This window comes from Petromyzon marinus, chromosome 31 (genome assembly GCF_048934315.1).
Source record: "Petromyzon marinus isolate PM22_M1 ecotype Great Lakes invasive population chromosome 31, UKy_Petmar_22M1.pri1.0, whole genome shotgun sequence".
In the NCBI taxonomy this organism is placed as follows: Eukaryota; Metazoa; Chordata; class Hyperoartia; order Petromyzontiformes; family Petromyzontidae; genus Petromyzon; species Petromyzon marinus.
This window is the reverse complement of record NC_133697.1, coordinates 9,561,640-9,574,871: the sequence shown is the minus strand read 5'-3', so window position 1 is coordinate 9,574,871 and position 13,232 is coordinate 9,561,640. Positions and strand designations below refer to the sequence as shown.

General features: G+C 49.8%; 1 protein-coding gene across 1 annotated transcript; it reads left to right on the top strand.

The window, feature by feature from the left end:
• Window positions 1-453: 453 nt before the first annotated feature.
• LOC116947790 (actin, alpha cardiac muscle 2) lies at window positions 454-11,352 on the top strand. Its single transcript, XM_032963937.2, has 7 exons — window positions 454-587; window positions 3,294-3,449; window positions 6,987-7,311; window positions 7,560-7,721; window positions 8,539-8,730; window positions 9,657-9,838; window positions 10,476-11,352. The coding sequence occupies exons 2-7, from the start codon at window positions 3,321-3,323 to the stop codon at window positions 10,617-10,619; spliced, it is 1,134 nt and encodes a 377-aa protein (XP_032819828.1). The 5' UTR covers window positions 454-587; window positions 3,294-3,320; the 3' UTR covers window positions 10,620-11,352.
• Window positions 11,353-13,232: the final 1,880 nt, after the last annotated feature.

Sequence of the window (13,232 nt, the reverse complement as noted above, 5' to 3'; positions counted from 1 at the left end):
ATCTAGAACTGATTTTGTATGTTTAGTTGTCCTTCCCCCGCAACTCCGATACGATGCAAAGTAAGTTCAACATACATACATAGAACAAGCAAGGGGACATCTGCTGTTGGGTCAGTGATGATGAGGCGTTGGTTCTTGACGTTGCATGCGTCCCACGATTCCGTCCATCTGGATAATGGGTTGGTGCCAGTTGTGTGCCTAACTATACGTCCCATTAATCGGATTTTCCCATCGCACGAAGTAAAAAAGAATGGAACATCAAGAGGTCCATGGTTGTTAGCACGGTGATCGTGGGGGCTTGTGGCCCCGAGATGGGAGTGGAGAGTTGGTAGTTGAAGCGAGGGGGTGTGGGAAGATACAGCTGGGTTTGGGAACGAGGTGGGGGGGGGGGCAGGTGGAGGCAGCTGGGTGGGTGTGTGGGTGGGTGTGTGGGTGGGTGGGTTTGGAGAGGGTTGGGCTGACAGGGTGGCCTCTTGCTCTCTTCGCCCACCGCGTTGGCTCCCTATAAAACCTGGACCCCGGCGGTCAACCGGTCACTACTGCCCGCGCGGTCCAGCAAGGCCCCACATTTTGCAATCAGCCACTCGGTGAGTGAAATCACACACACACACGTGTGTGTGTCTGCACACAACCCATCTCACACACGCCAACACACATTCACCCATCACACACACACACCTATATGCCCATCACACACACGTGCAACAACACATGGTACCACTGCACCGACGGTTAACACGTAGCAATGTGTCCTATTGGGTCACAGGGATAAGGAATTGCATGCATAATGGCTCTCGCTTAAATACCAACACATCTCAATGAGCCTCACACACCATGCACGTCTGATTGTAACCATTCCACGGTGATTAAATACATGGAACGGACATTGAATGATTCAATGGGTTATTGTCTGTGAAATGCGTTAGAATGAAATGGATAGTTGCAGTCATACAAGCTTCAGTTGATTTCCAATAGTTATGCCGGCAGTAATCCAATTGTGCCATGGAGGTACAAATGTTGTGATGGCACGTATAACAAAACGTAAAAATTAGATCGCGATAAGTTGTGATTTTATGCAGTAAAGTAACTAACAGCAACCAGCATTTAAATGAATTGTTTAATTGGTTGTTTTCGTTAAACACAGCTATTGTACTTGAATCTAAATATGTGATCTATTACTTAAACGACGATTAAATAAAGTGGCACAGTATAATGTACTCCCTCTACAATAATTAAGACGCTGTAATTTGAACATTTAAATAACTTTTGTTACGTTCACAAAACCCTTCCTCGATCCACTGCTGGATGAAGGCCTCCCATGCCGTGTATGTCATGAGGATTTGTTTGACCATACTTCACCACTCCGGTCAATGTGTGATAGCAGTGGTGGAGGCGAAGATGCAGGAAGAGCTTCAGATGCCACTCAGAGTGGTAGCCGTGGCAGCGAATCAAATTCGCTTTTCAGATTCGTAACACAATGCGCGCTAGCCGCTGTGCTACCACTCTCTTAAAAGGGGAAATACATGGAAAAGGTTTAATTATCTAAAAATGCAACGTACAGCCGGTAGCACTGTTCCAAAAACGGATCTGATATCTCTCCTCTCTCTCTGTCTTCTCATGGCTCTCTGGAGCCTTGCACGAAGCTGATGAAGCCCTATTAGGAGTTGGCAACATTATTTTTAGCGTCCCGTATTCAATTATCCCTCGCGGATTCATTTCAGCCGGCTCTGTCCGGGACGGTGGCCCGAGCCAACAAAAAACGTGTTGCACCCGGCACACCACATCCAGTAGTAGAGGATACCATCCGCTATGGCTCGTGGCCACTTGGCTCGTGGCCACTTAGCTGTCACTTGCCTACTCCAGAGGTCCAGACCGTGCAGCGAACGCGGGGAATTATTCAATGAGAACCGAGTCCCTTGGCCCCGTACCCGCGAGTGAATTCAGTATCGTATTGTCGTCAATAAGTCGTTGAATTCAATCACTCGTTCAATTACCTAATCGGTTTAATTAAATTATCCTGCTCTTTTTTTAGACCCCAGTTGGGGAATCTTCCTGAGATATGTCTATGATTGAGAAGACCGTCGTGAAATACCGTCATAAGTCATATTAAATAGCAACATTGACGGAAGAATGTGACTTCAGTTTACAACATGAAACTTAAAAAAAATTTGTTAAAATCTTCTTCAACAAAAAGCTTTCATTATTGATGTTGTTGACATAACATAGAGATGATTGATTAATAATTATGTCAACCCACTGCTGCATGAAGACATCCCAACGCTGTGCCAGTCGTGGGTGTTATTTAACCATACTTCACCACACTGGACATTGCCGGTTGGGGAAGTGGGGGAGGGGAGGCCCAGGACCAGTTCAGCTCTCACTTGCCACTGATGTTCGCCGTGACCGGAAATCGAACTCATAACATTTCCAATATCTGTCATGGCGCAGCGCGCTGACCGCTGCGCCACCGCTCCTCCGTGGCACATGCAGAACTTAAACGAGAGACAAATATTTGTTAATAAAAAATAAGTAAGTTCCGTCTATGATCCCGCATCCTTTGCTACCCGCCTTCACACCAAACGACCGGCGCGCAAGGCACGGCGTGAGAAGCCTTTATCCAGCAGTGGATCGAACAAGGGCCGCGGATTTTCTTGAGTTTATTATTTAATTTGTACCAAAAATCCTGTGTCGAACAGCTGTTAGAGCCGTCACAGTAGAAGAGAGGCGATGTGCCCCCCCCCCCCTCCGATACCTCCACTTGCCCCCACTCAGCGACGTTCACATCAAGCACCATGGTACTCATTTAAGGCTGAGATGACCTCGTGGCGCGCCCAGGATAGGTTTCCGATTCCAATTTCCACTTACGTTGCCTATGGCTGGGAATTGAACACTCCGCTGATCCACACACATACAATAATTTAATACTTACACACACACACGCCAATATTCACACATACTCCAATACTCACACATACTCAAATTATCGCACACACACACACCAAAACTCAAGCACACACCGTGTTTCTCTCATACACACTCCAATACTGTCGCACATCCTCTAACTTGCACACACTTACTCCGATACTTAAACACCCCAACTAATAACTCACACACACACACACACTCCGATACAGTACTCACACACACACCAACTACTCAGACACACACACCAACTAACAATACACACACTCACTCGATACTCACACACCCACTCTCTGTCTCACACACTCAATTGTCTCGCCCTCCCTGGCCCCCTCCCCGTGTGCCCCCCCCTCCCCACCTGTCTCGAGCAGGTGTCGTGACCTGTCCAGAACTCCGCCATGTGTGACGACGAGGAGACCACCGCGCTCGTGTGCGACAACGGCTCGGGTCTGTGCAAGGCCGGGTTCGCCGGAGACGATGCCCCCCGCGCCGTCTTCCCCTCCATCGTGGGCCGGCCCCGCCACCAGGTCAGCTGCCCCCGACGCCCCCCAACAACGAATCCCTGAATTCTCCACCCCCTTATCAATTCCCACCGCTCCCACCCACACTCTCACACCTCCAACCGGCCCCACTCCACACACAACGCCACCCACGTCTAACGCAAATACCCCCACCCACTCCAGCCCCCACCCCCCCATCCTCCCACCAATGCCACCAACCCCCTATAAATTCACACCTACCACCCCTCCAAACTCTACATATACCACACACACACATCTATCCAAACCACCCCCTCCCCGCCACTCCAGCCCCCCCTCCCACCCTCACCACCCCCTCCATCAATTCCACATGCCCCCATCAACAACCCAACCTCCACCCCCCGCCATCCACCACGGAACAATTCCATAGTCTCTACCCGCATCCTCCACCCGCATCCTCCACCCGCATCATCCCCCATCCACGAGCCGCCAATACTATCTGACCCGATTGCCCCCAACTTCCTCCCATCATCTATCCTCCACCACCCTCCACGCCACCCACCACCCATCAATCAACACTACATAACACCTAAATACGTGCATGAAATAGGATATGCGATTATTGGTACATCATCATATTAGCATTGTAGCATGATCATCATATTATCGTAACATCATCATATTATCGTAACATCATCATATTATCGTAACATCATCATATTCATCAGCAATGGTCAATGACCCTTCTGCAAAAGAAAAATAGCCTTGAGAGTCAGTCGGGTTTTTGTGTGTGTGTCGGTATCGTTCTTCCTGGCTTAAACAAATGATGTTTTAGTAGTCGCATCATTGTCACATAAAAGGGGGTGGGGGAAATGGCTAAATATCAATTACATAACCAGACACAACACGCCTCATGACCGTTTCTGTCGCACCACGTAACAAATACAAGTTTAGGGGGGGGGGGTTTCACCACAATCATCCACGCGGCCTTCTGGGAGTGCATCCGAATGATAATTTAGTGTTAAAAATATCAACGGCCTCTCTGATCTGATACTAATTCAAAATCATGATCCAACTTCCCAGAAGGGTTTGATTTGCAACCATAAGTGTAAATAATGTGTTGCATGACTGGCACATTTAATGATGATGATAGGGCATTGTGAATCGTCAATCTGCTCCAGAGGAGACCGACTTAGAGCGCCGATTTTAAATGCTTGCCTTACATGCTCAGACGGCTCGCGTTTCCAAAATTAGCCGACGTTTCTCAACGTCCCTTTATAAGGGAGTAAGACGGCAACTGCATATGTAGCTGTCAATCACCAGTCCCCCCCCCCAAACCTCCCACTTCTCGTCCCCCATAACCCGAACCCACTCCCCCATCCGCACCCGCTCTGCCACCCACCCATCAATTTCGCCCCCCCCCTCTCACCCCCAATAATGATGCAATTCCCTTGACCTCCCGGTTTTAGCTTTACAATCCGTGGGACTATCGAGGCAAGAGCCTTTAGCGTCTGTTGCCGGCAAGGGATATCAATTTAAGCCACGTGAATGAACTGTGCGTGTGCACATTCTCACCGGGGTACCATGATTTACACATCGGGGTACCGTGATTTACTCGCTCGCCCGGTGATCGTCGACTAGCGATGAGGCCGATCGCACCGGCGCCGATGTGGAGCCACACTGACGATTCCCACTCATCCCGGGGCCGATACCCAGTTGAACAAGGCGCCTGTAAACGCTGCCGCGAGGCTACACGGTGGGCAATAAAGGGGGCAGTGCTGCAGCAATCAATTGTTGTTGCTCCACGTCCATGAGCCCACGTCTTCATCAACTCGGAACTGACCGAGAGTGGTGAAGTATGGTCATATAGCCCCCCCCCCACTGGGAAGGCCCTCGTCCCAGAGGCGCTGTACGTGATATTGTTGGGGGTAATCACCCAGTTGGCCTCTAGGCAGAAGGACACCAGTTGAGAGATTGATACCTTAAATTAAAAAAAGATTAAACCAACGGTGGAGTTGGCACGTGGCCTCACTGCCACACGCACGTGTCGACTTGTAAGGGCTGGTAGCTCGAGAAGGGACAGCCACCCGCCCTTAAGTGACCTTTTACCACCACGCTCACTCCCCCAACCCCCGTCATCTCCACTCCGCCCCCCAGAACTAAAATTATCCCTGACCCCCACAGCTGTCTCCACCCACCCTCCGCTCCCTCCACACCCTCCACACCCCCAATTGGAATTATTCACGTCCTGAGAAGACTATGGCGCAAAGGGGCACCACCACTTGCAGATAGAAGCGCGTTTCTACTTTTCCATATCGCACGCTCTACATGATGCAGGGTCTGAGCACACACACACACATATATATGTGTGCTTATATGTTTCACACGTGGCTAGTGGAATGCCTGGATAAAAACACGAGCATGCGAAGGGGACAGGGCTCCAGTTTCGAACAGATAGATCAGCAAATCTATTTTTTATGCACTGCCCCCCTCTCACCCCCTCGCTAACGGGTGCTGTAAACTACAAAAGTGGAATGTCATCAACATCTCAAAAGCACGGGGAGTACTTGGCAACACGTCACAGGGAGTTTAGCACGCTGACCAAATGATGTCCGTACTACTCATATACATAGAGTATTCATAATTATATTGATAATTTAAAAGCGTTAATGGAGAAACGTCTCACGGAGTCTCGAGACTCTCTTTCAGAAGGGGCGCCCGCATTGTAAATACACGATCAATGTGAAATTCGTTTAACGAGCTTATAGCTCTGCTGATGAGACCCAGAAGGCCGAGACCTGGTCCAGAGTTTCATGACTTGGTCCGGCAAGCCTGTTCCAGCTGATGGACTAAAACATACATCTTATTCGTGCGTTCCGCCGCGGAACGGAGTTTTGCGCGTATTGTTATTGAATTTTCATGCGGAGTAATTCTCTCCCGGGGATAGGTCACATCACGCGGCGAATAGGCCCCGCACGGTGCGAAGGGTTGAACACTTGAATTGTTGTACCGTGCTGCCACCTCCTGGCCGCTTGATGATGCAATTATTGTCATGACCGAATGTCATGGCTTTTAATGACAATTCGGTTTTTTTTAATAAGCCCCTGCGTGTAGAGTGTTAATAAGACCTTGCGGACCAATGAATACACTAACAAAAATAAAAACAATTTCATGAACCAGGTAAAGCCCACTGAACTGTTAGCTCGTTTACAGAGGCAACCGGGCTACACGTGACGATAGCTCATCAAAGAGGCTGATACCATCATCATAATGACACGTGGGGATTTAGAGCAGTACCAAAATAATATAAACGCGCGTTGATTCTAAATGCGGAGGGCGTCAAAACCGGAGGAAAAATCCACGCGAGCAGCGCCGGGGAGAGAGAGAGAGAACACGCGAACCTCAAATATACAACAGGCATCGTCAGGGTCCGGGATCGAACCCAAGAACCTTCCTGCGTACCGGGCGAGGGAGGATAACATCGCGTGACCACCAGCGTGACCACCGCGGCTCCTCTTGAACGTTCTAAGTAAAAAAACTCTGTGTATTGTTGTTTCTCCTTCTTCCTCCTCTTCTGGTGCGCAGGGTGTGATGGTGGGTATGGGTCAGAAGGACTCGTACGTGGGTGACGAGGCGCAGAGCAAGCGCGGTATCCTCACCCTCAAGTACCCCATCGAGCACGGCATCATCACCAACTGGGACGACATGGAGAAGATCTGGCACCACACCTTCTACAACGAGCTGCGCGTGGCCCCCGAGGAGCACCCCACCCTGCTCACAGAGGCCCCCCTCAACCCCAAGGCCAACCGTGAAAAGATGACCCAGATCATGTTTGAGACCTTCAACGTGCCCGCCATGTACGTGGCCATCCAGGCCGTGCTGTCCCTGTACGCGTCCGGCCGTACCACCGGTGAGACGACGCTTCACTCATCTTGTTGGCGCAAATGCTTAAAATTGCTTCAAAATTCTCGTTTATGCGTTTGCAGGGTACCTAGGCTTTCGCCACCGATATTATGATTCGAAACTAGTTTATTTTGGGTCAGATCGTCGTGTGGGTACAATGTCGAGTAGTTTCCTATAACCCTCCACCGCCGACAGGACCAATCGATTCGCGTTGTCACGGGAGGTGCTGACGGGTCGCGTGTCACCTGTGCGCAGGCATCGTGCTGGACTCCGGTGACGGTGTGACGCACAACGTGCCCATCTATGAGGGCTACGCCCTGCCCCATGCCATCATGCGCCTTGACTTGGCCGGTCGCGACCTCACCGACTACCTGATGAAGATCCTGACTGAGCGCGGATACTCTTTCGTCACCACCGGTGAGATCCTCATCGTCATCATCGTCGTCGTCGTGATCATCACTGGATTAAATTACATAATCGTTAACTTGATGAACATCGTCATTATCAACATCATCGTTTCAATAGATTTCACTATCATTGGGGTAAAACATCATCATCATCATTGGCTGAGACGACATCATTATCCTCGTCTTAATGGACACACGCAGTAATTCAATATTAGATGAAGACTAATCATTATTATTAATCCAATAAGCATCACCATCACTCATTAGTGTACTTGCGTGTATACACGTGCGCGTATCCCTGTGTATCTGCGTTAATGAATCAGTGCATCTGCCTGTCCGCGTGTCTGTGCGTATACGCACGCACGCGTGTGTGTCTACACGCGTCTGTCGGTGTCTTTGTACGTTGCTCTGAAACCGCACGTGCGAGGCTGTGGGTGTTTGTCCGCGCGTCCGACTTCATATATTTCTGTTCGTCCGTCTTGATGTATATCCTTGACACCCCTGTTTCACTCTCACCACCGCCACTGCAATCATCATCATTACCACCACTGTCATCATTACCGCTACCAATGCAAATCATCATTACCACTACTATCATCTTCATTACCATCGCTGTCATCATCAACACCACTACGATCATCATAATTAACATCACTGCAATGATCATCATTACCATCACCACCACTATCATCATTACCACCACTATCACCACCACTATCATCATTACCACCATCACCACCGCTATCATCATTGCCACCACCACCATCACCACCACTATCATCATCATCATTACCACCAATGCCGCCGTCCCTGTTCCTCCCCCGCAGCCGAGCGTGAGATCGTGCGCGACATCAAGGAGAAACTGTGCTACGTGGCCCTGGACTTCGAGAACGAGATGGCGACCGCCGCCACCTCTTCCTCCCTGGAGAAGAGCTACGAGCTTCCCGACGGCCAGGTCATCACCATCGGCAACGAGCGCTTCCGCTGCCCCGAGACGCTCTTCCAGCCCTCATTCATCGGTCAGTGACCATGCACTCGTTCGTTCGTTCTTCGTTGTAAACCCTCGTTCATTAGTCAGTGACCCGCTGTTTTTCCATTGAGTCAATCACCCATTCATCATCATGGTCATTATGTATTTGGTATACATCAGCATCGATTCAATGTCCATCATGACTGAATCTAAATGTATCACCAATTGTGGATTATTCATTATCACGATGAATTACTTTGCAATCACCATTATCAATTACATTGCCGTCATAGGCTTAAAATCCATCGTCATCAGAATGTTGATGATATATATTGAACATCATTGATCATCATGATGGATATCAATGTTGTGCTCACGCAGCACCACGGATCTCCCGTGGGAAATAGCCGGGTAACTGGCGAAACGCGACCATAATCCATGTAACAAATCAAAATAAACTCAAACTATTGTCTATAGGATGGATATCAGGCGCCCGTTTCGTATTGCAGTGCGCTATCCACTGTGCCACTGCTCACCCCACACAGACGTATACAAAAAAACCCCGTATAGCCTGAACAGGCTCTTAGGGCAAGTGCTGTTAGCGAGCACCTATGAAAGCCGACACGAAACGATGGGTGGTCAACATCACGCCCGGCCGCCTTTGTCTCCCTAGTAGCAACATTTACAGATCGTACCAGGTACTCACCTGAGGCTGATTCGACCTAGGGGTGGCCCTGGAATGGTTCAGATAATTATTCTCTGCTGTTGTTTGCCATGAGCCGGAATCGAACTCAGTTCGCCGGGTTCGTAACGCAGCGAGTTAACCGCTAGACTATCGCCCCCCCCCCCCCACAGCCAACACACACACACAGTGGTGATCGTGTAGGTAGGTGGCGGTTTTGCTGGGTTATTGGTAGTCGTGATTGTTGATCGTATGCTCGCGCACACACACAACGCAATCGCACGCACACACAGGCATGGAGTCCGCCGGTATCCATGAGACCACCTACAACTCCATCATGAAGTGCGACATCGACATCCGCAAGGACCTGTACGCCAACAACGTGCTGTCCGGTGGCACCACCATGTACCCGGGTATCGCTGACCGCATGCAGAAGGAGATCACCGCCCTGGCGCCCAGCACCATGAAGATCAAGGTGAGCAGCGTCGCAGGAACACCGTCGGCAGGACACGAACTGAAGATTTAATACAAAATGAATACAGTTTGTAATAGAGTAGTTTGAAGTTTTGTTTAACCAGGTGAGAGCTCTAGAGATCAGGATGAGTCTCACTCATCAACGACCCGGGGCAATATGGATGTGGCGTGATAACAATTTGCGTAACAGCGTCTCGGTGACTCTTCCGGCTGACATTAACCACTGGCGACGCTCCTACGACATTTCGTACTCCCACTCAGTCGCCCTCGGTGGCTTCATCCAGCAGTTGATTAATACAAGAGCTGTAGAGTGCCATTGTAATTAAAGTTAATTGGCATTTCCTCGCATCACTCTGTATCCACACATCGCTCTCTGTCTCCATGTGCCGGCATTTCTTGACCTCTTCCCTCCTCGAGCACCGCGTCCCCCCCTGTTCTCGTGTCCCCATGTCCCGCGTCTCCTCTCCCCCCCCCCCCCCCCCATTCTGCGTGCCATATCTCTCTTCTCCCCGTGTCCCTCCGTTGCTCCCGTCCACCTTCTCCCCGTGTACTCCCCCACACCGTCTACCCCCCGCCCCGACCTGATCGTGACTCACCTCTCTCTCTCCCATCGTGCGCCTTCTCCCCCGAAACCTCAGATCATCGCTCCTCCCGAGCGCAAGTACTCCGTCTGGATCGGAGGCTCCATCCTGGCGTCGCTGTCCACCTTCCAGCAGATGTGGATCACCAAGCAGGAGTACGACGAGGCGGGCCCCTCCATCGTCCATCGCAAGTGCTTCTAAAGGAATCGAACCCAGACCTTTGCTCCTTGGGGGCTGCAAGGCGGCTAGCCGTGTGCGTTCCTCTCATCCGTGTGTGTGTGTGTGTGCACGCTCTCGCCGCTGTATGTGCGTGCATGCATGCATGCATTCACTCATTCATTGCTTCTCCACGTGCATTTATGTGTGTGTGTCATACGTTATACACTACACACACATATATTATGTGTGTGATATACAGAATGGTGGTGTACTTATGTACATCTGCCCATATATAATATATGCATAGGGACCTTTGTAATACATACCTCTCGGCATACATATGTGTGCGTGTAGTGTTTCAATTATGTGATACCAGGGAGAGACACCTTTCCCTAAATTATAATGTACTATAGCACAAAGAGATCTAGGAAAGACATCTTCCCATATGCATACATAGTATATCTGGTGTATACGTAGAAATCTGAATACAGGCGCCTTCATAGATGTATACACACACACACAAATACACCTCTTTACCTGGAGAGAGGTATTTTACATGATGTACACACACACACCGGCACACAGAGATATCTGATATGTGAGCTATGGGTATTCGTTGCCGATGAGAGCCACGTGTCAGACTCATCAGCATCATCGGCATCGTCACCTACAGGGCCCCACGCCTGCTCCTCCCCATTGCAGTTAAGGTTGCGGTGTCAAAACAACATCGTTAAAAACGACATAGAAAGCATGAAATAAAACAGCAACAGAGATTTTTTAAAAAACCCCATCAATCTCTAGACAACATCGTAACGTATCCACGCGTGGAGGAAAAAAAAACGAATCAAGCGAAAACTTCAGGTGAACTGATAACGACGACGACGTTGATGGCAATAAATTAATTATTAATCATCACGATCAGTGTCATTACTTTTTGGGGACATCGTCAACAACGACTTCTACATGCGCTGCGCTGTGCTATGCCACACACCCACTAAGCACGCGCGTGACATCTGCAGACTCAATGCTGTTGAGCTGCAGGTGCTATGTAAAAAAAAGTAAAAACAGCAGTCCACGCTATATGCGACGAGGTACCTATGCTTGACCCTAGCGTTGTGTGGTCGGGTATATGAGTTTTCCACGCTGAGTCCAAGAGCGTGTTTAATTGCTGAATGTGGCCGTGACGCACCACCAAGGGCCGCCGGTAACTGTTATAACAGAGGACCCGAAATGTTTCAAGTTGTCCAGCGCGGAGCTGCGACAAATCGCGGTGTAGGGTTCTGCAAATAAACCTGACCTTCTGGTTACAACGCTCGTGTCGGGGTGTGTGTGTGTGATGTGTGTATGAGTGTGTGCTCGCCTGTCTGCCTTTCGTCACGTCTATGTAAAAAGAAGACAAGTGACCCAAGGAAAGTCCCGCATCGAAGCCGAATATTAGTGCCGCATGTGAACCAACGAGTTACAGACAGCACGCGCGCCCTCTCTCTCTATCTGTCGTGTGGCGCTTCTTCAACGCATGGATAGCAAAACCACACGAACTCTCTCTCTCCTGCAGCCCTCTCGTGTGCTGTTTATAGATTAGAGCAGTGTTAATTCACTAATTTTCAGAGGGGGGTAGGGGAGGGGGGCTACTTTCGCCGATAAGACATCAGTGTGAGGGCAGCCGCACATTTGACACCATGTGGGGGGAGGTCTGTTGATGTTCTCAGGTGTCGTTGTGTATTGTCAGGGGGCCGCATGCCAATGCGGAACACTAGATTCGTGTGCCTTGTTTGAAAAGTATCTCTATACTATTATATTCTTGGTTCTTTCGGTAAAGTCACGTAGATAGAAGAACCCCCCCCCCCCCCCACGACGTTTCGATCGCTACACAAGCGGTCTTTTAAGTCAAAATGTAGCAATGTCTATACTGTGATGGACACGGCGTGTTCGTGACCCAGTGCCTTAGCGAGAGCGGGGCGGGTTTGTGGGATCCCGACCCGGTCGCCCCTTCCCGACTGGGCGTCTCAGTTGGCAGCCTCTAACACACGCAGGCGCGTCCGCAAACACCAATATGTCCTACTATAATGAGCCAAGAATGTCTGTGTGTCCCGCGCGTGACGTCAATCCACGTCGACCAGCCCCCTCATTAATATTCATGAGCAGGTGACGTCCTCCAAATGGACACCCCCCCTCTCCTCATTCATAATAATTATCGGGTGACGTCACTCCACATGGTGGGCGGGGCGCCTCCTCCCCCCTCCTACGTCAGCGTCAACTCACAACCCTCACTACAAAGGCCGAACCCTCACGTCATCACGTGATCTCCGTGACGCTGTTGTTGAGACATCGAAGTAAAAAGGACGTCGTGATGAACGAGGGATTGTAACCTTAAAATGAAATAGGTCTGCGTCACCGCGCCCTTACAAATTGCACACGCATTGATGCAATGAATATATCACGTCCCGGTCTGCTTTGCGCTTACAAGTTTCAGATTTACTGCAATACGCACGCACGTCTCCTTGGACGGGCGAAATGCTGGTCTATGATAAAGGTGTTTTTTTTTTGGGGGGGGGCGTAAATATAACGACACATTTACGTGAACGCGATAAAACACAACCCCCCCCCCAAAAAAAATAACCCAACTCTTTATTATGGGTAGCCCAATTGATGGAC

Coding starts and splice junctions, on each gene's coding strand:
- LOC116947790 (XM_032963937.2), top strand. CDS start 3,321: ATGTGTGACGACGAGGAGACCACCGCGCTCGTGTGCGACAACGGCTCG. Junction 8,731..9,656: donor CTTCCAGCCCTCATTCATCG/GTCAGTGACCAT, acceptor ACGCACACACAG/GCATGGAGTCCGCCGGTATC. Junction 9,839..10,475: donor CCAGCACCATGAAGATCAAG/GTGAGCAGCGTC, acceptor CCGAAACCTCAG/ATCATCGCTCCTCCCGAGCG.